At 41.2% G+C, this 27894-nt stretch overlaps 1 protein-coding gene across 1 annotated transcript in view; it reads left to right on the top strand.

Annotated features, from left to right (window-relative positions):
• CFAP47 (cilia and flagella associated protein 47) overlaps positions 1–27894 on the top strand; it is a 2858849-nt gene that overhangs the window by 255971 nt on the left and 2574984 nt on the right. Inside the window, exons 16-17 of the mRNA XM_078657910.1 lie at positions 17490–17620; positions 26046–26168. Coding sequence (XP_078514036.1) covers positions 17490–17620; positions 26046–26168 — 254 coding nt within the window. The remainder of the gene's footprint in view (positions 1–17489; positions 17621–26045; positions 26169–27894) is intronic.

Below are 27894 nucleotides of genomic sequence, written 5' to 3'. Positions count from 1 at the left end.
GCAGCACAACGCGCCAAGATCCGGATGTCACCGTGGTGGTTTCATAGTTGAGAGGCACTTCATCTGCAGTGGGGCGCCGAGATCCGGATGGCACCGAGGTGATGTCTAGCAAGTTGCTGTACTGGTGTGGTCATCCTACAATGCTGAAACTCGGCGTGGGGCACCCCATTAGCCTGTGAGATGGCGTCAGTAGCGGACCGATGTGCGAATAGGCCGAAGGCAGCACAACGCGCCAAGATCCGGATGTCACCGTGGTGGTTTCATAGTTGAGAGGCACTTCATCTGCAGTGGGGCGCCGAGATCCGGATGGCACCGAGGTGATGTCTAGCAAGTTGCTGTACTGGTGTGGTCATCCTACAATGCTGAAACTCGGCGTGGGGCGCCCCATTAGCCTGTGAGATGGCGTCAGTAGCGGACCGATGTGCGAATAGGCCGAAGGCAGCACAACGCGCCAAGATCCGGATGTCACCGTGGTGGTTTCATAGTTGAGAGGCACTTCATCTGCAGTGGGGCGCCGAGATCCGGATGGCACCGAGGTGATGTCTAGCAAGTTGCTGTACTGGTGTGGTCATCCTACAATGCTGAAAGTCGGCGTGGGGGGCCCCATTAGCCTGTGAGATGGCGTCAGTAGCGGACCGATGTGCGAATGGGGCCAAAGGCAGCGCAACAATATTTTCTGAAGAGAAGACACCAAAAGGTGCTGACATTCCAAGATCCGGATGGCACCGAGGTGGTGTCTAGCAAGCTATGCAGTTGAGTTGTGTGCGCACTTGCGGCGAATAGGTCGAAGGCAGCATAACAATGTTTTCTGAATAGAAGACACCACAAGGCGTTGAGATTCGGTTACCACCGAAGTGATGTCTAGCAAGTTGCCGCACTGGTGTGGCCATCCTACAATACTGCTCCGAATAACGGCGTGGGGTGCCCGAAGGGGGGGGGGGGGAGGCGGCGTGAACGGGCCTTCCTAGGTGGAGGCTCGTCTGCTGTAGTGGGGCGCCCCTTTACCGTTTCAGTTGCCATTCAGCTGAGTTTCGGCTGCTCTTGATGCTACAGCGACAGGCGGCTGCAACAGGACTCTCAAAATGGCGGCCTGTTCTTTGGATTCGGGCCTGGTCCACTAAAATGGCCCTGGGACACCTTAGAACTCGGACGCTCGATTTTTTTTCCTTTCCTGTACATGCAAAAAAAGGTAAATGCCCGGTACGTTACACGCTTCATCTGCCACGATGAACTCTCCAGAGGAACCGAAAAAAAATATAGTTATGGTAACTATACCATGCATCGTCATATGGAGAGGTGGCACCAATTAATTATAGTGCTGCATAAAAGAGAGATTTGGAGGAGAACCCCTGACCTGCTAGTACATTCATCAAAGAAGTGGCACTGACAGCATCAGAGGCAAGGGAAACGGTCCCAAATATTTAGAAGAACTTTGGAAAGATTAAAATGACATGTTTAGATTGTGGCAAATTAATTTCATGTGGACAGATGAGTGTTACTCTAATAAATACAGCATATGAACATCATCATAGTCGATGGTTGGTAGAGACATTTTGACTATATCCTGGACCTGCCCGTCCTCGCCCAAAATGGCGCCGGAATAAATGGGACTCGTAACTCCTTGTTGTGTACTGGTTGCAGAACCTTGAAATCACGAGATACGTATGCAGTTTTGAAGCACATGGCGGGCGGGGACGAGAATTGATTGAATATTTCGACATCCCTATTGATATTAAGTTCTGATGTGTTATTGATTACTGTACTATTGAAAGTTCGAATTAACGTCACCCATGGTACTTGCCCGCAAATGTATATCTAGATAATTTTATTGTAACTGGCCCTGTCGTATTTTAATTATAAAATGTACGTCCACCGATTTCGTAACTGTTAGACACCTTAGTTCTTGCAACCTAATGGCCCGCCCGTTACGTTCCTCTACAGTGTAAATGTCTACTCATCATATACGATTACAGTTTGCTCCGTGGCAGGCCCACGTGGTTATAGGCTCGTATTTGTATAATGAAATTTTCACAATAAAGGTTTTTAAAAGAAAACATGGTAGTAGTATATACATTGGTAAAGTTTTTAATAATAGTCACTGTTTTAGAATCATTAAAAGGCAAGTGAAATAAAGCAGACCAATTACATGAAGGGTAAAAGGTATAATACGAAGGAACGCAGTAAAGATAAATGGTCAAGGGCTGTTGTGTTTTCTATTCCTGCAACATAAAGTGATCGATAAGAATCTCATATTCAGGCGTATCGGCGACTAAGACAGCAGGTCGACCCTCTTTTGCTCAACGGCTCCGTCATGGGACGAAGAAACGCTCTTTTTCTCGAAAAAAGAATATATTTTACTTGCAGGACAGTTGTAAATTTTCCGGGAAAGTACATTAGCCTGGAACATTATAACATATATTTAAGAAAAAATAATGTTCGGAAGTAATAAAAAGCGTAATTTTTAGGTCATATGACCAAGCCTTTCATCATTAGAATAAGAAAAGTAAAATGAACCAATGAAAAGTTTTATTAACAAGTCACATGACTTGTTATGCTTACGTTACGCGCTGCGCGCCCCGGATGACTTCCGGATGCGCTAACGCGGCGCGTCATATGACGCATTACGCGACAACGCAGGTCCAGAATATAGTCAAAATGTCTCCACCAACCAGCGGTCGGAACACAACCCCTTTCAGCAGGCTAAATAGTTCTGTTAAATGACAACAGAAGGGACAGGCAACAAGAACCATCAGTCAAAGAGGGGAGGGCTAGTTCTTCTCTACCGGGTTACATTGGGGCGCTACCGGAACTGATCGAATTGGTAGTCTACAGTGTTTCTGGATGTTTCAGACTGAAGCTGGGGTTAGCATGAGAGCAGTACCATTTCGTAGCTCCGTCGTGGCCATTCCGCAACCAATCATGGCAGCCGCTCTTTATCGTTATTTTGGGCGGGGTGGGTGGCGGAGCCGAGCTGTTTTGCAGCCATCATTGTGTGGAGTTCAGTTCATTTCACTAGTTTTGTATTTGTCATGAGGGGTTGTTCCTAATGTTTCTATTTTAGCGAGGTTAAAAAGAGATCCCGTTAGTGGCCTACTGATTTTGCTCGATTCCTTTTCTTTTTTTTTTTACACGATTTTTCAATCATCCAGTGACTGTGTGTTTCTGTAAAGTTTAAATATGTTTTACATATTGAAGAATGAGTGGATGTATAAGTGTCTGAATGAAGGTTTTAGTAGGTGCGTGGTTGACTGTATGAGTGAGTGATTAAATGCGTCTTACTGAATGCATGGGTTAGTGACTAAACTGTCTGAAAGTGTGCATCAGTATGTCTGTTGTTGTGCAAGCTGCTGCATGTGTTGATCAGTAGCTATATGAGTGGCTATATGGGTTATTGATTGATTGCCCAAGTATTTGTATGGGAGACTGAGTGTGTGTGTGGCTGGCTGGGAGGTGTGTGACTCTGTGCAGATCAATGTGTACTTGTATCAATGATTGTATAAGAGAGTAAGTATGTGTTAGTATATGTTTCAAAATGTAAGGTGCTCTATGTTTAACTGTATAGATTAGAAAATGGAAGTGTGATTGATTATTTACAGGACTGACTAGGTGTGTGAGTAACTCCATGGATGAGTGACAGAGTGTGAGAGTCTGTATAGGTGTATGAGTGCATATGATAGTGTTGTAAAGATGAGTGATTGTATGTATGAATGATTGTATGGGTAAATGAGTGAATGTGTGTGTAAACATAGGAATCACTGAGTACGTATGTAGTAACTAGTATTGGTGTGTCAATGGTTTCAAAAATTATACTCTGTATTTAACACTGGATGTAACAGAGGTTATATTAAAGTGTAAGGAGATGCATTGTATTGTCACATGAATGATATCATTAGTGATGTGGTCATTGATGTCAAATGAGATGTCATCAGTGATGTCATCAATGATGTCATTTGAGATGTCATCAGTGATGTCATTTGAGATGTTATCAGTGATGTCATTTGAGATGTCATCAGTGATGTCATCAGTGATGTCACTGACCATGTCATGAATGATGTAATATGTGACATCATCAGCAGTGGATTGCGGGTGCGCGATATATAGTTAGTGCAACTAACTATATATGGAATTTCAATGGTTTTGTGTGAGTAAAATAAGGTTTTTTAAATGCTAATTCCTAACTATATATGGTCTATAACCTATGGTTTTTTCAGTGAATTTTCAAGGTTTTGTAAATGCTAATTCCTAACTATATATGATCTATAACCTATGGTTTTTTCAGTGAATTTCAATGGTTTTTTAATAGCAAATATCATAAGCTGTCGAATGTCAAGTACGTGGTAAGTGAAAACATTTTCGTGTTTATACACACTGATCTGCTTTGAATGGTGCCCCCCCCCTCATTTCTATTAGGAGTACTCTCTCTTTGCACATAGTGAAGGGTAGTTAACGCAGGCCTTTGCCCCCGTTGTAATACGTCGTGCCTGCTTCTCTCTCCATTTGATTGATTGTTATCCAAGTATTTACTGTTTTAGAATTGGTTCTCTTTGGTTCATTCTCTATTTACAAACAAACACAGAGTCGCAATACTCTGTTTAGTCTTTGCAGAGGATTTGAGAAGTCACTCAAAATTTGCCCTAATATTTCTTTCTTCAGCACTAATCATAATTTCTATGGCAAAATGAACCCCCTCATTTTGTTCCTTTGCAAATTAAATGTTTTAAGTGTTATTACTTTATTCCAATCAAGATGACTTCAGGTGTGCCATACTTTTGTCATAAGTAAGATTGTTAGCGCTCTAGTTGTTCTTTAGAACACTCTGGGACATTCTGTCATTGGGCTATAGTTGGGCTACATCTGGCTGATATTTGGGCTACATTTGTTTTTTTTGTCTCTGGTGGCCATCTTTGGGCTACATTGGGCTACATTGGGCTACATTGGGCTACATTTGGGCTCTAACATATATATAGCCCAATGTAGCCCAATATATATTTTTTCTAAGTTAATTTTCGTAAAAACCACTGGAGCACATATTGTGCGACATAGCAAAGGCACATCGGGCTACCAGTCCCTACAATTTTGCCAAGTTTGGTGGAAAACCATTCAGCCGTTCTGGCTAAAAGTGAGTCCAACCGCCCTATGGAAATTAACATGGGGAAAACACGTTTTGGGACCCGACTCGCCAGTAGGTAATATATATATATATTTATATATATATATATATATATATTACCTACTGGCGATAGCCAGTAGGTATACATAGTTAGGATTGTTTTCCATAGGGAAAGCGCAACATTTTATTGGGAATAACTTTGGCGCCCGTTGAGGAATCTTCCTGAAATTTTCCTTAACTTTGCCTCGCGGCGCTCCGGTCCTTCCCTGAAAGTTTGGGGGGGATTCGTCAAGCGGGGGCCGAGATAGAAGGGGGGTCCCAAAACGTGTTTTCCCCATGTTAATTTCCATAGGGCGGTTGGACTCACTTTTAGCCCGAACGGCTGAATGGTTTTCCACCAAACTTGGCAAAATTGTAGGGACTGGTAGCCCGATGTGCCTTTGCTATGTCTCAAGATATGTGCTCCAGTGGTTTTTACGAAAATTAACTTTGAAAAAATATATATTGGGCTACATTGGGCTATATATATATGTTAGAGCCCAAATGTAGCCCAATGTAGCCCAATGTAGCCCAATGTAGCCCAAAGATGGCCACCAGAGACAAAAAAAACAAATGTAGCCCAAATATCAGCCAGATGTAGCCCAACTATAGCCCAATGACAGAATGTCCCAGAGTGTTCTAAAGAACAACTAGAGCGCTAACAGTCTTACTTATGACAAACGTATGGCACACCTGAAGTCATCTTGATTGGAATAAAGTGTTAACACTTAAAACATTTAATTTGCAAAGGAACAAAATGAGGGGGTTCATTTTGCCATAGAAATTATAATTAGTGCTGAAGAAAGAAAAATTAGGGCACATTTTGAGTGACTTCTCAAATCCTCTTATATTTCATAAAAAAAATTCTGATATGCAGTCTCCCAAGATGGCCATCTGAGACAAAAGAGCCCAAATGTAGCCCAAATATCAGCCAGATGTAGCCCAACTATAGCCCAATGACAGAATGTCCCAGAGTGTTCTAAAGAACAACTAGAACGCTAACAGTCTTACTTATGACAAAAGTATGGCACACCTGAAGTCATCTTGATTGGAATAAAGTGGTAACACTTAATACATTTAATTTGAAAAGGAACAAAATGAGGGGTTTTATTTTGCCATAGAAATTTTTATATATATATATATATATATATATATATATATATATATATATATATATATATATATATATATATTCACTGAAAAAAACATAGGTTACACACCAGTTATAGTTAGGAATTAGCATTTAAAAAACCTTTGAAATTCACTGAAAAAACCATAGGTTTCACACCAGTTATAGTTAGCTGGAAATTTTACTCGCATAAAACCATTGAAATTCCCACGTTATAGTTAGTTGGACTCACTATAACTTGCACGTCTGCAATGCACTGCTGATGACGTCACATATTACATCACTCATGCATATATTTAAATATTTAAACATTACTCGCTAATATATGTATTCACTAAGATACACTTAATAAGCCAGTTAACCAATCAATTTTTTTTTTTAAAACACTGAAAAAACCATAGGTTTCAGGCCTTATATAGTTAGGAATTAGCATTTGAAAAAACCTTGCAAATTCACTGAAAAAACCATAGGTTTCAGGCCTTATATAGTTAGGAATTAGCATTTAAAAAACCTTTGAAATTGACTGAAAAAAACATAGGTTTCAGGCCTTATATAGTTAGGAATTAGCATTTAAAAAACCTTTGAAATTCACTGAAAAAACCATAGGTTTCAGGAGTAATATAGTTAAGAATTAGCTTTTAAAAAACCTTTGAAATTCACTCAAGAAACTATAAGTTTTAGTGGTGTTATAGTTAGCTGGACATTTTACTCATACAAAACCATTGAAATTGCTCCTATATAGTTAGTTGTACTAACTATATTTCGCGCACCCGCAATCCACTGCTGATGATGTCACATATTAGATCATTCATGACATGGTCAGTGACATCACTGATGACATCTCAAATGACATCACTGATGACATCATCCACGTGACAATCACATACACCTTTTCATACAATATTACAATTTTTCATCACTCTTTGTAAAATACAGAGTATCATATTTAAATCCATTGTCACAGCAATACAAGTATCTAAAAATCCACTCAGTGATTCATAGATGTATACACACATCTAATCACTTACCTATGGATTCACTCATACATGCTGTCAATGAACAATAGAACACTATCAAAAATACTTATACATCTATATCGACATTAAACAACAGCACGCATCCTATTCACATATGAAGTCATCCTACTCACTTATGCAAACAATGGATCATACTTACATATTTACTTAGCAAAACACTTATACAAACACCACTTCTTCTATTCATTTAGATAGTAAGTCATACTTAGTGAATTATAAAATCATTATTACAAGTATACAGTTATCCATACAGTCACTCACACAATCATTGTGTCTTATGTATACTTATTTATATACAACAACTGACACATACACTGCCTTTTATTCTTCTAGTTTGTTGGACCTGTACCATTGAGAAATATATTTGCTCATCACCACACCCATAAAGATATTCACTCACCCAAACAACTGTTAGAACATGTAGTTTTAACTTCATATATCTACTGAATCAACTATTCACACATCTTTGGACAGTCACACCCCCCCCACCGAACCACACACACTTTCACACTCCCATACAAATACTCAGTTAACTAATCAATAACTAATATAGACTTTCACATAGCTAGTAACCAACTGTAGAATCAGTTTACACAACAACTGACAAAGTGATACAGATATTCACACAGTTTAGTCACTATCCACTATATTTAGTGAGACATTATAAATTGGTCAAGTAAACAGTCAATTACACTGCTACTAAATCCTCCATCCAAATATTTATTTATATATATCCACTTATTCTTCAATGCAAATTGCTATATATATAATGCATATTTAAATAACGAAGCAAACCACATTCACTGGATGATGTCATCAGTGATGTCATCAGTGATGTCATTTGAGATGTTATCAGTGATGTCACTGACCATGTCATGAATGATCTAATATGTGACATCATCAGCAGTGGATTGCGGGTGCGCGAAATATAGTTAGTACAACTAACTATATAGGAGCAATTTCAATGGTTTTGTATGAGTAAAATGTCCAGCTAACTATAACACCACTAAAACTTATAGTTTTTTGAGTGAATTTCAAAGGTTTTTTAAAAGCTAATTCCTAACTATATAACTCCTGAAACCTATGTTTTTTCAGTGAATATATATATATATATATATATATATATATATATATATATATATATATATATATATATATTCACTGAAAAAACCATAGGTTATAGACCATATATAGTTAGGAATTAGCATTTACAAAACCTTATTTTACTCACACAAAACCATTGAAATTCCATATATAGTTAGTTGCACTAACTATATATCGCGCACCCGCAATCCACTGCTGATGATGTCACATATGACATCATTCATGACATGGTCAGTGACATCACTGATGACATCACTGATGACATCTCAAATGACATCACTGATGACATCACTGATGACATCACTGATGTCATCTCTAATGACATCACTAATGACATCACTGATGACATCACTGATGACATCTCAAATGACATCTCAAATGACATCTCAAATGACATCACTGATGACATCTCATTTGACATTACTGATCACATCACTGATGACATCATTCATGTGATATTATGATGAACCTCTTCAGACTCTTATATAACCTTAGATACACTCAGTATAAACAGACACTCACAGACTGTCACTCATCCATGGAGTTACTCACACACATAGTCAGTCATGCAAAGAATCAATCACACCTCCATTTCCTCAACTATACAGTTATACACACCTTACTTATTCAAACATATACTAAAACATATTTACTCACTTATACAATCCTGGATACAAGTTCACAATGATCCATACAGCCACTCACACATTCACTGGCTCTTATGCACAGTTATTTATATATGTCAACTCTCACATGTACTGTATTTTACATATGTACTTACTTTGACATGTAGCACTGAGATAGCCATTCACTCACCAATACACTCATGCACACAGTCAACCGCCCATACAGCTGTTTCCACATGCACTTTTGAACCCATACATCTAGTGAATCAACTGCTCACACATCTATGCACAGAGTCATACACCTCCCAGCCACCCACACACACACTCAGTCTCCCATAAAAATGCTTGGGCAACCAATCAATAACCCATATAGTTAATCATATAGCTACTGATCAACACATGCAGCAGTTTACAGAACAACAGACATAATGATGCACAAATTAAGACAGTTTAGTCACTAACCCATGCACTCAGTGAGACTCATTTAATCAGTCACTCATACAGTCAGTCATGCCCCTACTAAATCCTTCATCCAGACACTTATACATCCACTCATTCTTAAATATGTAAGACATATTTTAACTTTACAGAAAAATACAGTCACTGGATGTTGTCATCAGTGATGTCATCAGTGATGTCACTGACCATGTCATGAATGATGTCATATGTGACATCATCAGCAGTGGATTGCGGGTGCGCGATATATAGTTAGTGCAACTAACTATATATGGAATTTCAATGGTTTTGTGTGAGTAAAATAAGGTTTTGTAAATGCTAATTCCTAACTATATATGGTCTATAACCTATGGTTTTTTCAGTGAATTTTCAAGGTTTTGTAAATGCTAATTCCTAACTATATATGGTCTATAACCTATGGTTTTTTCAGTGAATTTCATTGGTTTTTTAACAGCTAATATCTGTAGCTGTAAAATGTATTCTTCTTTAAATCCAAAAATATATTTTATATGTTTATGAATAATTTTTTTTTAAAATATATTTTTTTCTTCGTTCCCGCTTCGCGAATCGGGAAGCTTCCCGTTAGCTGACCTTGATGCCGCGAAATAGACCGCGAGCCGGTAAACGTTTCTTTACCGCAAGTGCCGCGTTAGAAAACAACATCGTGACGCCTCCCGTCCGCATGACGTTTCACGTTGTCGCGTGATACGTCATATGACGTGCTACGTTAGCGAACTGGTACGCGAAGCGAGTCGCAAAGCGCAGGTTTCTGGAAGCAAACCGGGAGGCCCTGCAAAGCGCTTAACGTAAACACAGCAAGTCATGTGACTTGGTAATAACACTTTTCATTGGTTCATTTCACTTTTGGTTTCCTAATGATGTAAGACTAGGTCATATAATCTAAAATGAACACTTTTGATTGGTTGAGAACTCTTGTTTTTCCCAAATGATGAAAATCCCTCCTTCTTTCCTCACTCTGACTTTCATCATTGTGAGAGAAAGACCCTTTGTGATCACTGAGCAATGGCTTCTTTAGTAGCTTCAGCTGGTGCTTCCCCACCACCTCCACCACATCCAAGGAAGAGTGGACCACCTGCTCAAGTTATAATTCAGCAAGAAGAGGAAGAAGAGGAACAGGAGGAAGAGCACGAAGAGAGGCAGTTTTTGCCTGAGGAACCCAAGACGTCTCACCGGAAAGAAAACTTCATTTGGCAATTTTTTAAAATTCCCAAAGGTCAGAAAAAAGTAAATGCAAGATAAGTAACTTGCCTTATATGTCAAGATAGACTGTCCAGAGGAACCGAGAAAAAATACAGTTTCGGAAACTACAGAATGCATCGCCATATGACTAGGTGGCATCCTAACAACTACAGTGCTGCACAGTTTCGGAACGACCTAGATAATCTCCCTATTATGGCCAGAAGATCTGTTGTACCGGAAGTAACGGGACCAGAGGGCAGGGAGATGGTGCCAAATATACAAATGAGATTTGGTGAAGTAAAACACATCTGCGTATTTTGCGATGGATTCATTTGCTACGGAGAAAGAAGCATCACTCTGATCAACAGAGCTATTGATTATCATATGCAAGTTTGTACGAAACGCCCAAAATAATAAATACTTTTTTTTTGTTTTGTTGCTCCTGTTGAGCCCTTTACAATGAATCGTTTTCATTGCCCCCTCCAAGAAAAACCCCCAAAAATATAAAACTGTTCAGAAAAATTCAAAAAAAGTAAAAAAATGTTCTGAAAAATAATAAAAAAAATATAAAACAACAAAAACAATAAAAAAAAAAGTTCTTTTCAGAACTACCTCCCCGTTATTAAAAAATTGGTACAATATTTGGAACTGTGCCAACCTCTATTTCTCTTAGTTCGCTTCCCAGTTCGCTCGCCGGTACGCGAACCGGAAGCGAACCAAAAACAGTAAGTATAAGGGAAGGAAACAGAGACTTATGTTAAAAGAAAGACAGCTATAGGGGAGTAAACTAGAGATACTATTACCCGTAATCCACTGCTGATGATGTCACATATTACATCATTCATGACATGCTCAGTGACATCATCAGCAGAGGATTGCGGGTTTTTTGACAACGTGCCTTATCCACGGTTTAATAACGCTGCCTTTTGCTTTATATAAGTTTTCAAATTGTATGAAATATATACCAATAGGTCGTTATGAACCTTTAGGTAGTGCTTTTCTTCATGAGGTCTGGTCGCTTCCATACACATACAGATGTTTCAAAGATGATCAAGAAGTTTATCTGAATGGAGAGGAATGCACTGAGACGCCAGATCATTCACTAATGTGTAGGCACATACAGTTACACGGTTCATGCAACAAACACCGACCAAATATGGCTTGCGTGTTGCAGGGCACGCCAGTTCCTGCTATCATCCCCACGTTCAAGTTGTTGGAAAATGGTAGTTATTTGATGCTCAATAATGAAGATTGTTCTGAGTTAATTAAAAGTATTCCTTTTATGGTAACAGTAAGTGAACGGGTTATTTGCTGCAGAAATGTTCTATTTCCTCCCACACATGAACATAGGGAGTTTTCAATCTGGCCACAAATACCAACCTTGGGAGAGATTTCAACGGCATGGCAAGAATAAGAGCTCTTTTGTCTCAGAGAGAGGTGGCCTTGAGTTCGGCCCGTGAAACTTTCGTGCTTCACATAGCGAACACCCGTACAGAGGTGCAGACCCTTCTCAATTCAGATTTGCCTTTCAATTTCAGCAAGATGGTTCGGACTATCTTTAACGCATCCTCCACAAAGGCCCTGGCGCACTTTTTTAAAGTTGTTACCAGTGGTCTCGTGACTTCATTTGAGAAAATCTTTGGAGTCATCCCTGCTTTCTTTCATTCTATTTTCTCCACTCTGCTTCGTGGATTGACATTTTTACTTGTATTACCAGCGGACGCTCTTGTGCTTTTTTACATTTTTAAATATGGATGTCCCTCCTATGCAACCTCCCACCCTGCAGCTGCTGACACTGTTCCGCAATCGCATGCTAGAATATTATGGCACAATGCCGTTGGCGATATTAAGCACGGCATATGGATTATCTTTTCGATTCTCCTACTTCACCTGTGTCCAGCCTGTATTTCACTGCCTGACCTGTGATTTCGATTGGGCCATTGATTTGTGTCTCTGCGGACCGGTTTCTCCTGACGTCGACTTTAATCAGCTGATGACTCCTATCATTACTCACGAGTTGGTTTGTCCTGGCGAAAGGATTATGGCTGTGGCATTGATGCATGGACTACTTGGTCCCTGGAATTTACTGGCGGCAGCACAGTCTTTCTTGGAACAGAGCTTTCTTGAAAACCCACCGAGCTGTCCTCTGATGGTGATAGAGGATCCGGTGCTGGGAGAGCACGTATGTTCTTTTCCGCTTTTAAATTGGATGGCTGAACTGTTTTCGGATGAAGACGGTGACTTCCTATTGGAGGCTGTTGCAGCTTATTTTGCATACACAGTTATGTCATAGACCTTTTTCATGTTTGATATGCTGAGTACTAGCATTTCATTGACAATTCATTGACTTATTTGTCAAGTTTTTATTATTTACCTTGCCTATTGGCTTAAGACTCGATAAAGTACTTGGCTGTTTTATTTTTCTTTAGCATTAAATTTTCCTAGTTTTTAATGCTTTACCTTGCGGACCGTCCACATATAAACTTGCAATCTGCTCTCATGAGATGGCACTTCTATTATCTTATTCAGTTCGTTTCCGGATCATGGGGAGGTGTCATCTAGGTCCTGGATATCTTTACACCGTGTTAAGTTAGCATGGGCTCATTACCGGTTTAAACGCCATTTTTCCTTTTTTGCAACTTCTGCACACGACACTTAGTTGTTGCTTTAGCTTTCCAGCTAGTAGTTCATCGTGGTTTACATGAGAATAATATGTTATTGCTCTACTATCTGCTTTGCTTGTTAAACTATATCTGTACAGCGAGTGCTAAAGTTTCAAGAACAACACGATACAGAATTGTTATGAGGTCTGATCTCCACGACTTCATACTCATAACATAAGTGCAACTTCTGCCAATTCTGGGCATGAGGCGGGTTTTATATTGCTTTGCCGAACACACATACACAACAGTTGATGCGGTTCACATGAAGAGAGAGCTGGTGTATGCTGATGTGATTCCTTCAAATCTAAGACACTAAAGTATGGGCACGCCCTAAACCAACACAAAGAGACCTTCTTAGCAAATAATATAATATGTGTATTAGGGAGGGTGAGATATAAGCAGCCGCGGGCCGTGGAGGGAGTTACGGTGAGGCAGGGAGGCGGGGAGGGGGAGAAGCAGGGTGGAGCCCTCTCTACCCTGCCCCTCCCCCTCCCCGCCCCACCGTAACTCCCTCCACGGCCCGCGGCTGCTTATAAGTGTTGCTAACTCTTATTCATTTACAGCATGTTAACATACTGTCACCATTCGCTTTTTATGTACTAGTAACTATGCTGGTAATTTTGCTACTGATAATATGTGTACTTGTATTCTCCACCCTGCTTCTCCCCCTCCCCGCCTCCCTGCCTCACCGTAACTCCCTCCACGGCCCGCGGCTGCTTATAAGTGTTGCTAACTCTTATTCATTTACAGCATGTTAACATACTATCACCATTCGCTTTTTATGTACTAGTATCAAAATGCTGGTAATTTTGCTACTGATAATATGTGTACTTGTATTATCTAAGATACTACGCCTGAGAAGACGGCATTAGTAAATAAACATTTCAAATACACATGTGTTCTTCTTAACTCCATGTTCTGGTTTCTAAGAAATATATAACGACCGACTGTTCATGAGTTCCACGTATCCTGAGGTACTATAAGTTCATATTCTGGATTGTCTAAACATTGAGAGTTTGTTATATCCAATGTGACACTGTACCTAGCTTGCTAAGGGGTTTTTGATTACTAACGTGAGTTTTGGGACACCCTAATTCGCCGAGGTTCCAATCCTCTGTCCACAGTTCTGTGTGAGAACAGAAACCCTGCGACAGGGGCACCCCCGACCCTTGCTGGAGCTTCATCACACTTGCGATACAACTCCAGCAATGCGCCACCTTTACGGCACAGATACATCACGCATCTGTGCTGTTTTTGCCCCATGATGCGCCGCATTGTAAATGCAGCACACCATAGATGACGGAACAGCGGCACAGAATGACTAACACATCCCTGGTGATGCGCCAGTCATCATAAATGTATCCCTATGCTTCTTATCTTGTTAGAGATGAACCGCCATATGTATCATCAAAGTTTTTTGCATTTCCTAAATAGCGAACTTTAAGGAATAAATAGCGATTCTTTACCATTCCTAGTTTGCGATTAGCTATTTGCTAATTACAAATTACCCATTCATTTCCTTCATTTCCATAGGGCGGTTGGACTCACTTTTAGCTCGAACGGCTGAATGGATTTCCACGAAACTTGGCAAAATTGTAGGGACTGGTAGCCCGATGTGCCTTTGCTATGTCTCAAGATATATGCTCCAGTGGTTTTTACGAAAATTAACTTTGAAAAATATATATTGGGCTACATTGGCCTATATATATGTTGGAGCCCAAATGTAGCCCAATGTAGCCCAATGAAGCCCAATGTAGCCCAATGTAGCCCAAAGATGGCCGCCAGACACACAAAAAAACAAATGTAGCCCAAATATCAGCCAGATGTAGCCCAACTATAGCCCAGTGACAGAATGACCAATCAGCTTCGCAAACCTCCGTTACGCGAAGCGGAGCGCTGTTACAGATATATATCTTTTTTTGAACGTTAATTTCTCAAAATCCACTGGAGCACATATATTGAGACCTAGCAAAGGCACATCGGGCTACCAGTCCCTAATATTTTGCCAAGTTTCGTGCAAATCCATTCAGCCGTTCGATTATTATTATTAATATTTTTTTTGCCCCGCGGGGCCCTTTTAAAACCTCCACATCAAACCTAGGGGGTCAGCGAGGATCTACTATGCCCCCTTATGGTCATTTCCCCCTTCGTTTTGGCCTCCTCTTGTCTCTCGATCCTACCGAGAGACAAGATGGCGGCCGCTACGGACTTTTTGGAATGTTGACAGACGCCAGAGAACCAATCAGCTTCGCTTCACAAAGCTCCGTTGCGCGCAAAGTACGCGTCCTGGGACGCTGCCCGGTCCGCTGTTACAGATATATATCTTTTTTTAAACGTTAATTTCTCAAAATCCACTGGAGCACATATATTGAGACCTACAAAAGGCACATCGGGCTACCAGTCCCTACAATTTTGCCAAGTTTCGTGCAAATCCATTCAGCCGTTCGGGCTAAAAGTGAGGCCAACCGCCCTATGGAAAACTCAATGTTAAAAACACGTTTTGGGACCCCCCTTTTTTCTCGGCCCCCCCTTGACGAACCCCCCCCCAAATTTTCAAGGGCTGCTCAGAAACAAAATGTGCCATTTTCCTGAAAATTTCAGCCAATTCCGTCCACAAACGCCAAAGTTATTAGACATAGAATTTTCAAAAATCCCATAGAGAAAAAATCCTAACTATATATACCTACTGGCGACCGCCAGTAGGTAATATATATATATATATATATATATATATATATATATATATATATATATATATATATTCATTCATTGAGGGGGCCCTTTTTGTGGAACCTGGTGCCAAGAACATCCAGGGTTGTTCGAAACGCGTTGTCCTCGATCGCTTGCTGTGCCAAAATAAATACCTAAAAGGACTACGGGCTCGTCTGAATTCTTTTGGACTTACTGGCATTCTGATCGCCAGAAACCGGTCCTAGGATGCTTGATTCCGGTCCAGGGAAGACATGGCTTGGCAGTTCGGGCTGGACTGTTCCCATGAGGCACAGGGTCAAGACTGATTTGCATATGGCCATGTCTGAAATGGGGTGGTTTGGTGAGCAAAATAATGATGGATTAAACCCAGATCTGTGACTGGGGGTGAATGTTTTGCCATTGTGCAACATTCCGTCCATCATATTGTGTGTTTTGCTCATAGTAAATCCAGCAATGGAACATTTTTTTGTGCCCCCTTCCCTTGATGCCCTAAGCAGTGCTTATTTTGCTTAATGATTAATCCAACCCTGTTGGTGATATTTCAAGCAGGGACTACACAAGACTCTATACGCTGCAGTAAATCCTCCTTGTGAGGTCAGAAGGAAGGTAGGGGTGTTTGTCTGTGGGAGGGCTCATGTGAGTATGCTCTCTGTAGTCTGCTTGTGATACATGGTAGGTTAATGGGAGTATTCTGATTCCATTGCACCTTTATTTTGAACTCTGGGAAAAGTTATTCACTGATGATTTTTTGAGGCCCTTATTTCCCCGTGTTACAACACTTTTGGCAAATGGTCTAGACCAGTAGTTCTTAACATTTAAACTTTTGAGGACCCTTACTTAATCATAATGAAATCTGGGGACCCCCACTGAATAATTATTGAAATTGGGGGAGCCCCCCCACTGAGTTATTATTTTAAACTGGGGACCCGCGTAAGCAAGTTTGATGATTTTAACAGCAAAACAATGCATAAAAAACTGAAACAAATATCTATCAAACAAAAACATAAATGATAAAATATTTTATTTAATTCACAAACAAATATAAAAAATTCTCAATTTAAAATTTTAATGGGAAGTTTGGAGTTTTTCTAAATTCATTTGTCCATACTATATTCTGTTTGATGCACGCATTCTCGCTGCTCCAATTAATCAATCTGAGGATACCAACTTAATTTTTAGTGCAATTTCAAGTTCCTTCGTGTTTACAGAACATTTTACATGTTTCAGTTTTATATTTTGCTTTTTTATTTATGGACACTTAATTAACCAGTTAATATTTAATTTTACAAGGAGTGTGCCGGCACCTTGAGTAGGCGTTGCGGACCCCCAGGGATCCCCGGACCACAGTTTAAAGAAAAACTGATCTAGAAACTTGTATAAAGCATGTGATTCTTTGTTTACTTCTATGCTTAGGCACCGTGGACGCTTTCAAAGATATTGAATGTGAAGTAGTGTGGCATCCAGGCTTTTTCTCTCCAGATGAAGGAGAATTCCACCTCTGTGTCCACCATGGAGACATAAGTAAGCTGAAATGCACTGCCAAGGTATGCTTAAACATTTCAGAATCTGTTGTGTACTATGGTGTTGTGTGCTATGACATTTCTGCTGGTTTGTTTGTATACTAAGGCTTAGTTGTTTCTGTTTCATATTGCTTTTGCTGTATGTTTTTTAGGAGGCTGTCCATCATAATGTCAAATTTATTTTAAAACAAATAGATCAAAGACAAAAAAACAAATATTCATTCTTCAACATTAAATCAGTTGAGTTGCTTGTTTTGTAGAATGACAGCGGGTAGCATGTGAAGGATCTCTGAAAACATTTGAAGTCTTTTCACATTAATAGTTGTGTAAACTGAATCTGAACCTACATAATACCACAACCCACAATCATTTGCTGTTAGTTTCTTGTAGGTAGATGTCTTCAGAGTCGTTTCGCACACAGCTTTCAGGACTTTCACATTTTATTAGTTCTTTACATCATTGTTTTTTCTTGTTATAACTTGTTAAACCATGATTTATAAAAAGAAAATATAAAAATGCCAGATCATGTTGATGCACTCTAAAAGACAATCATCCACACAGAAGTCATTAGATACAAAATACAGTATAATCGGAAAACAATTAATTTCCCTAAGAATTTCCATGCTTTGGAGCGTTGCAGACCCAAAACCTTTGCAACAGAGGCAGATTACTCCGATGAACTCCTAAAAATATTCTGCATGAAATTTGATATAAATACATACAATTAATTTATTTCTAAAGACATTTACCAAAGTTCAACTTTAGAATTGTAGGGTATAAGTGAGAAACTAAATCACTGTAATGGACTTTGCATGATTATCTACATTTGCTAATACCACCTACGTAAAGCACCAGGGGCCAGATGTACGACCGTAAATTGCATGCGCAAACATGTTTCCGACTCGTTTGCGCATGCAAAATGGCCCAGGCCCATGTACAATTCCAAAATAGCGAGTTGCAATTTACTTGCGACATGCTATTTACGAATTGCGAGTTGCTATTAGGAAGAGGCGTTGCCTTCCTAATTACGTCCACAAAGCAATGCATGTATGTTTTATGACTGCAATTGAGGTCGCAAAACACTTGCAAATTACCACCCTCTGCAAGAGGGTAGTAAATGCAGTCGCAATTTGGAAGGGGTCTCAAAAAATATTTTTAAGGGCAGGCAGTGGTCCAAGGGACCACTACCTGCTCTTAAAAAATGAAATGAAAACGTTTCCTTAAAAATATTTTTAAAATGCATCCCGTTTTCCTTTAAGGAAAACAGGCTGCATTTTAAAAAATACTGCTTAATTTAAAAGCAGTCCAGACATGGTGGTCTGCCGAGCCCAGCAGGCCTGCATCCCTGGGAGGGCCTGTTATGCCCAATGGGCTCGCATATTGTGAGAGGCTCATTAATATTCATGAGCCTCGCAATTTGCGACTTCATTGGGAATTGCAAAGTGTTAAACACACTATTGTACATGCCAAATAGCGCCTCTCAAATTGCGAGTTGCAAATGAGTCGCAATTTGCGAGGTGCTATTTTGCAGGTTGTACATCTGGCCCTAGATGTATATGATGCATAAACGCAGATTATCCAGCGCAAGAAAAATACAATTGTTTTTTAGATTTGTTTCAATGCCCTACATGACCTGACAATATGTTGGACCGACACTCTTGCACAGTTCGCAAAGTCATGCCTCAGTGAAAACTACGTCTGTCTCTCCTCCGCTGGTTTGAGTTTTGTTTTATCACCCTCCCCAGCCCCTGCCCGCCTTTCCTTCCTTAGTCGGTGAGATTCTCACCAATCTGATCGTAAAGAACTCGCGTATAGTGATCTTAGGTGACTTCAACTACTGGCCTGTCGACCCCTTGGAGGACTCTTACTCCAAGGAGTTTTCTGATTTGCTCACTCATTTGAATCTGACACAATTGGTTCATCTACCTACCCATAAGTTTGGCCATACATTGGACCAAATTTGGTCAGCTAATTTGGATATTTCTTTACTCTCGGTTCTTCCCTGCTTGTGGTCTGATCATTATTTGGTCTCATTCTCTCTGTCACTAAAACCCACGACTAGTACTCCCTTACCTACCAACATCAAAGTGAGAAATTGGGGACGAGTAAACAATAATTCTCTTTGCTCCTCGCTTTTCACCTCTAGTCCGACTAATGTTGATTACTCAGACTCTTCCCTTCATGACCAGGCCTTGGCCATTAATTCCTGGCTTACCTCATCCTGTGATGAATTGGTCCTCGGGAGATCGATTCGACTTAAACGCTCACACGATACGCAAAGATGGTTTTCCTCCTCTCTGCAAGCAAAGAAACTCCAGCTCAGACAGGCAGAATGAAAGTGGCGTCGGCGCTACGATCCCTCTGACAAAATTATTTACTCCACAATTCTTAGGGAATATAAAAATGACGTCCTCATAGCAAAAACTCAATACTTCTCTGCAATGATTCTATCTTCTCCCAATAAGCCCAAGGAAATCTTTTCCATTCTCAACAGTCTCTCTAAACTTGATCGAGTCACTGCCAAACCTCTCCCTTCTCAGGACCTCTGTGACTCTCTGCACGACTATTTCTTCACTAAAATTTCTACTGTCAAACTTCATATATCTTCTCCCTCTCCCTCCTTTGATCCTCCTCTACTCCCCCCAGTACACATTCTTTCACACATTTTCCACCTATCTTGACAGAGAATTTTCTCAGTCTGGTTAGTTCCACGAAATCTGGCTCTCCCACTGATAGCTGTCCCTCACACATCCTTCATGAGATCTTCTCGGTCTGTACCGACACACCTCTTGCCCTCTTTAACAAATCACTGGCTTTAGGCGTCGTCCCTAATCTTTTTAAATTAGCTAAGATTGTTCCTGTTCTGAAAACGGTGGGGGCTGATCCAACTATCCCGTCTAATTTTCGACCTATCTCCCTGCTTCCCTTTTTAGGCAAAGTTTTGGAGAGATATGTCACTCATTGCCTTAGCTCCTTCATTGAGGCCTCTGATTACTTTGATCCCTATCAGGCTGGTTTCCGTCCTACTCATTCTACGGAATCAGTTATCCTCTCAGTTTTGGATGAACTGAGAGTTAGTGCTGACAACGGATCCACTCCGACCCTTGTACTTCTCGATCTATCGGCTGCCTTTGACACGGTCGACCATCATCTTGTGGTCGACCGTGTCCAACGTGCTGGCATCTTGGATGTGGCCTTGAGTTGGGTCTCCTTCAGCTCTCCTCCTTTTCTTCTACTTCTCGAACAGTAACCTGTGGTGTCCCCCAAGGCTCTGCTCTTTCCCCTCTTCTTTTTAATCTTTATATTTTTCCCCTAATTTTTGCTTTATGTAACCGGGAGGTCACAGTGTTTAACTACGCTGATGACCTTCAACTCATATTCACCTTTTCTTCTTCTCCTGATTATATTTCCCATTTCCAGAACACTATGATTTTTATCTAGGACTGGATGAGCACAAACCATCTTAAGTTAAATCCCGACAAGACGGAACTAGTCCTGATCGGAGGCTCATCCAATCCCTGGTCTTCTAATTTCTGGCCTTCTTCTCCTGGCCCTGCCCCCTCTCCCGCTAAGTCTGTGAAAAGTCTGGGCATCAAAATCTGTGACGACCTTTCGATGCACACCCAGATTAGTATGATCGTCTCTTCCTGTTTTTTATGTCTCCGCACTATCCGTAAGGTTTCCCGGTTCTTTACCACTGATGCTCTCAAATGTATCCTCCTTGCCCTTGTCATGTCTCGGGTCGATGATGCTAATTCTCTTTATATCGGTATCCCTGCTTATGAACTACGCCGACTACAGCTTATTCAAAATCAGGCAGCTAGGCTTTATTTATAGTCGGTCTAGATTCCATCATGCTCTTCCGCTTCTGAGGCAACTGCATTGGCTACCGGTTGCCCATAGCTGCCTATTTAAACTGGGGTGTCTTCTTTTTAAATCATCAGTGGGCTTAGCTCCCTCCTATGTAGCATCTAGGCTTACAACCTACACTCCCTCTAGAAACTTACGGTCCTCCTCCAAGAACCTTCTGGTTGTTCCACGCTTTGTTAGGAAGAAACATGGAGGGTTGAGTTTTTCCTTTCAGGCCCCTCGATTTTGGAACTCTCTTCCTGATAATCTTCGATCTTCTCAATCATACTTGGAGTTCCGCAAAGGTCTGAAGACCTGGCTATTCATTAGAGCTTTCGAGGTCTGATTGCTGCCCTGTTCTGCTGCCGGACTGCATTAGCGCCATAAAACCTTTTTGGTATACGTGCGCTCTATGAATTCCCCCCAACTTCAACTTCAACTTCACTGTCCTTGCTCGACCGGGCTTCTGCGACGTCCACAAAAGGTATGATGCCTAATTGGAACATCAAGTAGGAATATCTAGCCATATGGCACAAACCCATGGAATGAAAAGGTTGATCCTTTTGAGGTGTAAAACTATTGCATATATCACAAGCTTTAGTCTGCATTGCCGGTGAGTGAGCTCAGCATGTGATGAGAACTCCTCAACTCATCTCCGTTACTCCCTCAGACCCAGCAATGACAGAATTTATTAAAGCTCTCCATTGTTTTTTTCTCAATGCTGGGACCTGCCTTCAATCCATTTTATTAAGGTTAAGCAGAAAACTGGGATCTGTCCCGAAGGTACACTGCCGAAGTAAATATGCCAACAAAGTACTGCTTAATGCTGACAGAGAGATCATTAAAGTCTGAGTGTTCAAAGGCAAGTGAATTGCCCACCTCAAACACCCTTCTCTATATTAGGGCTTCTAACATGCTTAAGTTAGTCATATGAGCAGAGAATCCCATCCCTGCACTTTGCATCACTTTGGCCTCATAAGCCTTTTTGGCAGTCCACCATAATCATGTCTGAATCCTGTTTTCAATCTGATCTTCAAAAAGGAGAAATTCAAGATGCTCATGTTGCTTCAGATCTTTTCTGCCCTAGAACAAGAAAAAATGGCTGGTAGCGTTGGACTTACAGGATGCGTATTTTCACATCCTCATCCTGCCTGCCCACAGGCGTTACCTGGGGTTCAAGGTAGGCCATTAGCACTTTAAATTCATCCAACTACCATTTGGCCTTACCATCACCCCACAAGTGTTCACCAAGGTGATGGCCCTGGTTGCAGCTCATCTGTGCAGGTTAGGGGTGTCAGTCGTCCCATACCTCGATGACCGGCTGTTGAAGGTGTCCTCGCCCCAGGCTGTCGCCTCCCACCTCCAGACTACGGTGGACCTCCTGCATTCGCTGGGGTTCACTGACCGTGACTCTTTCTCAGACGCTCCCTTTCGTCGTAGCTGTTCTGGACACAGTGTATTTTCGCGCTTATCCTCCAGAGCTGCGAGTCCAAGATATTCATGTTATGATACTGATGTTTCAGCCTCTATCTTGGATTTCGGTGAGAATGACTCTGAGGCTGCTAGGACTCATGGCTTCCTACATCTTGTAGGTAAATTATGCCAGATGGTGTATGTGGGCTCTGCAGTGGGACTTGAAGTTCCAGTAGGTGCAGCATCAGGGGAATCTCTCCAATGTGGTCCCGATCTCGGAGGGAACTGCAAAAGACCTGCAGTGGTGGCTGACGAACTGCGATAGCATTAGAGGCAGACCCCTCTCCCTTCCCCAACCAGATTTCACAGTAGTAACAGATGCATCACACCTGGGATGGGGTGGCAATCTGAGAGAGGTGGAGTTCAGGGGACACTGGTCTCCGGCGGAGTCGGGGCTCCACATCAAATTGTGCTTTGGGTGATCTGGCTAGCATTGAAAGCATTTCTTCCCTCTGTCAAGGGAAATTTAGTACAGGTGTTCATGGACAACACCACAGTTCATGTGGTACTGCAACAAGCAGGGCGGGGTGGGGTCGTGGACGCTTTGTCAAGAGGCTCTGCGTCTCTGGACATGGCTGGAACCGCATGGCATAACTCTGGTGTTTCAACACCTGGCAGGTTCTCTGAATACCAGTGCAGACAAACTCAGCTATCGATGCCTAGTGGATCTTAAATGGTGGCTCCAGTTGTAGGTGGCGCAAGGTCTCTTCCAGCAGTGGGGAAAGCATTGTTTAGATCTGTTCGCCTCTAAATAGAACGTACATTGTCAGCAATTTTGCACGCTGGAGTTTCCAAGGCAGTTATTGCTCGGCAGTGCTTTTCGTCCCAAGTGGAGCTCAGGGCTCCACCTCCTTGCGTGCAGATTGAGTGACAACAGTTGATAGCTTTTGACCTTCCTCCCAAAATATCTAATGTTATTTTGGTGGCTAAGCGGCCCTCACTAAGAATGTATATGCCTGCAGTTGGCAGCATTTTTTACACATATTGTACAGAAAGGTCTATTGACCCTCTTTCTGCTTCTCTATCTAATATTCTTCTTTTTATTCTTACCTTTGCCCAGCAGGGCTCTGATTTGGCTACTCTTAAAGGTTATCTTCCTACTCTGTCTGCTTTCTTGTGGCTGACGGACCAACCCTCCTTGTTAAAAGCCCCTATTGTAAATAAGTTTTAAAAGGGGTTGTACATATGTTTCCACCTATGTCCTTCATCATGCAACAGTGGAATCTCAATTTGGTTCTCACATATCTCATGTATGCTCCCTTTGACCCTTTACACAATTGTCCCCTCAGGCTGCTTACCATCAAGACAGCCTTTCTAGTGGCGATAATATCTGCCCGGAGGGTGAGTGAATTGCAGGTTGTGTCATCCAGCCCTCCCTATCTGATGACATTCTTGGATAAGGTGGTGCTTCGCAACTGTGCCTCATTCCTTCCAAAGGTGGTGACCCCATCCATCTGGGTCAATCGCTCATGCTGCCCACCTTTTTTGCTCCCCCTGCATTCCTCTAAGGAAGACGAGTGTCTCTACTGTATGGACCCAAAAAGAGCATTTTTGTTCTATCTTGACCACACAAAAGAGTTGCAGGTGGACGACCAACTCTTTGTGGGTTATGTGGGAGCTAAAAAAAGGCAGGCAGTGAAGAAACAAACAATTTCGCACAAGGTCATTATCTGCATTAAAATCAGCTACATGCTGAAGAAACCCCCTGAGGGCTCACAAGCTCATTCCACTAGGGGAAAGGCTGTGACCACGGCATTGGCTTGTGGTGTTCCAGTTCTCGAAATCTGCCAGGCAGCAATGTGGGGATCTCTGCACACGTTTGCCACGCACTACTGCCTGGACAGTCCGGTCCGTAGGGACCAGCATTTTGCCAGTTCGGTCCTGCAGAATGTTTTAGTCTAGCGTATCTGTCCACAGCCCACCGCCAGGATGGTTTGGTTTGGGTATCTATTCAAAGGTAAGGAATCTGCAGCTAAGAGTCTATATCAGATTAACAAGTTACTTACCTTCTATCTAGCTGCAGATTCCTCACAGACACACTAATGCCTCCCCACTTTGCAAAATCATTTTAGAGGGTTAGAGTTGCTCCTTTTTCAGGGCCCTAGTTGTGACACACATGAGTCAATTCACTTCATGACTCTGCGCTTCTGACTGTGTTGTCACAACCGACGTCAATGTCATCACGTGAAGCTGTACTTAGCCACCCGAAGACAAGCAGGATCCAGTCTGACAACTGGGAAATCCAAAGGTAAGGAATCTGCAGCTAGATATTGTCTCAACCAGAAAATGCGTTACTGAACGGAAGTAACTTGTTATTTGAAGCCGTACAACATCAGGGGATCCTCAGCAGCCAGCTGGCATCCTGCTTGCACCGACTGCTGCTCATGCGATCATGTATTTCCCACCACCACTGCCATTGATCTATTCTTCTGCTTAACTGATGAGAGGAGGGAAGTTCTGAAGTGACAACTTGGCTTCAGGGTTGGTTTCAGTGGTGTGTGTGGGATGAATGACAATTGGACTCTCTTAGTTACTCCTTTCTGGTGCTTTGAGTGACATTTGATGAACACGGCACATTGTGGGAATCATGGACAGCTGGAGAGCCAAAGAAGCCAATCACAGTACACCACACCATATTGATTGGAAAAAGTGTAGTTTTTTTTGTTTCAAGAAGTCGAAATTTGTGCTACAAGCACTTTAATGCCTTTGAGCAGCTTTCTTCCCCGAGGCCAAGTACATTTTGAAAATTCGACTCAATATTCGTGTTTAGGCACTCAACTATCTTAACCCTACTCTTATCTGACTTTGTTAAAAACATGTATTTATTGATCTTGAACATCTCCTCTATTGAAATATATCTGTCAAAAATACACCTACCCAAGCTTACCCAAAACCTAATGTTTAATCAACGAACTGAAGTAGGACAGTTTTGTTGAAACCATTGTGAAACATAAAATAGTGCGATTGTGATGAAAGAATTTTAGGGCACACTGTAATTCAACATCATTCTATGGGCAGCTTTTCACTAGGGATGTGTGAATGTAAAGTTGTTACAGTATGAGTCAAAACATTTTACGTATATACAATATATACATTGATGTTTTTGTCTTTTTTTTATAATCGTCAGCTTGGTCCAACAAATGTCCAATTTACGGAACAAAGGCTGATGTTTAACCACACCCCTCTAGGTCTGATGACTTCAAAGACAGCTGTCATTCAAAATACAGGAGCGCACCATGCTTACTATAAGGTAAAGCCAGTGTTTCTTTTTGCAGATTTTTTTATCACCTTGCGTTACTTCCAGTGTGTTTTTATCTTTTTTTTTATTTGTGCCACAGTTTGTTTTTACTTCAAACAGAATAGGTTATTATTGCAACTACCAAACATAACAAGATGATGGCCCGAGTGCTGAAACTTTTCAACCACTCACCCCCTAGTCAAGAGATCTGGGTTGAATCCATCGTTCTTTTGCTCATTATGTCACCCCAATTTGGACCGAGCCATATGCAAATCAGTCTTGACCCTGCTCCTCATGGGAACAGTCCAGTCGAACTGCCACGCCAGGTCCAACTTGGACCGGAAACGGGCAGCCTGGGACCTGTTTCGGGGTATCAACCCTTGTTATTACAACTACCCATTGGGCAAACATGGTGCACTTTATTTATGTTAAACAACAATAGGGCAACCCAATAGTCCCAAGGAACTGGGTATGATTAATAACAAATCAACAAGTGTTCCTAAAGGAATAATTTTACACAATTTATAATTTGTAGCTTGTCACAATAGTGAGCATGAAATCACAATACTCAGGAGACAATGGTATCAAACAAAGTATTTTCTTTATATATCGATTTTTCAAACCATATACTTTTTATATTGTATAGGTATTATTCCACATATCCATTCATGTACGGCAACTGAAAATTGTACTGCGTTTTTCTCTGCATATGCAGTACGTTTTTGACACTTTTTAGACGTTATATGGGCAGTATTTACAAATCAGCCATATATACATTAATTTATAACTTTATACATTGTTGACAATCATCAAATGAACAAACAATATGTACAAAGAAGCGTCAATAGCGTCGACGTTTCGGTCTCACATAGTCATTCCAAGAGACCATCATCAGGACGTGCGTTGCGCCATGAATCTAAAACAATATAGGTATAATCAATAATATATCTACAATCTCCTGAGAGCATAATATGAACCGTCTGCTTACATTTAAACCAATGTCAGAGCCAGTGCTTATATCTATATACATAAATCTATATACATATATATAAACCGTCACCACACCAATAGTGTCAATGAACCCAAAAATCTCTCTCCTACATTAAAGTAACACAATGATACATATATACAGTGGTCATGTCCCACGGTGTCATGTACCCACTGAGTGAAGCAACATACAAGTATTCTTTGCAATACTCACTGTGACGTATTATTGTCACCAATTCTGTAAAACAAACCGACGACATGGGTTGTAATATCCCTGTATTGTTAAATCAATGTTTTTTACCCGACCATGTAAAATTAAATGGTCTTACCTTCTGCCTCAATTGTAGTTCTAAATAGAATGAATACAAGTATCAGCCCAACGTTCTAATCAAGACCTAGATAGCTCAAAGCGTAAACTTAAAAAACATGAGGGTACTCACAAACTCAGCAGTACCAAAAGCCACAAAGTTGCCCTCACGATGTCTGAAACACAAATTAAAACGCACATTAAAACGCAGCTATGAGAATGAACTGCTCAACGTCTCAACTATATTACTCTACCAGGCCATACACTTACATCGAATCCTGCTCGGCGTCTTTCTCTAACAGGTACCAATACGATACTTCTTTGACCATTCTAAGATGGCCGCAGATTTATAGATAGGCTCATGCACTGGGTTTCCGACGGGTCATGTGATCGGACCACAGTGCTTTTGTAATACGAGGAAGACGCAGAGCAGGATTCGATGTC

The sequence above is a fragment of the Lissotriton helveticus genome, chromosome 8 (assembly GCF_964261635.1).
Source record: "Lissotriton helveticus chromosome 8, aLisHel1.1, whole genome shotgun sequence".
Classification (NCBI taxonomy): domain Eukaryota; kingdom Metazoa; phylum Chordata; class Amphibia; order Caudata; family Salamandridae; genus Lissotriton; species Lissotriton helveticus.
The sequence above is the reverse complement of the archived record's forward strand: the minus strand, read 5'-3'. Positions and strand labels throughout refer to the sequence as shown.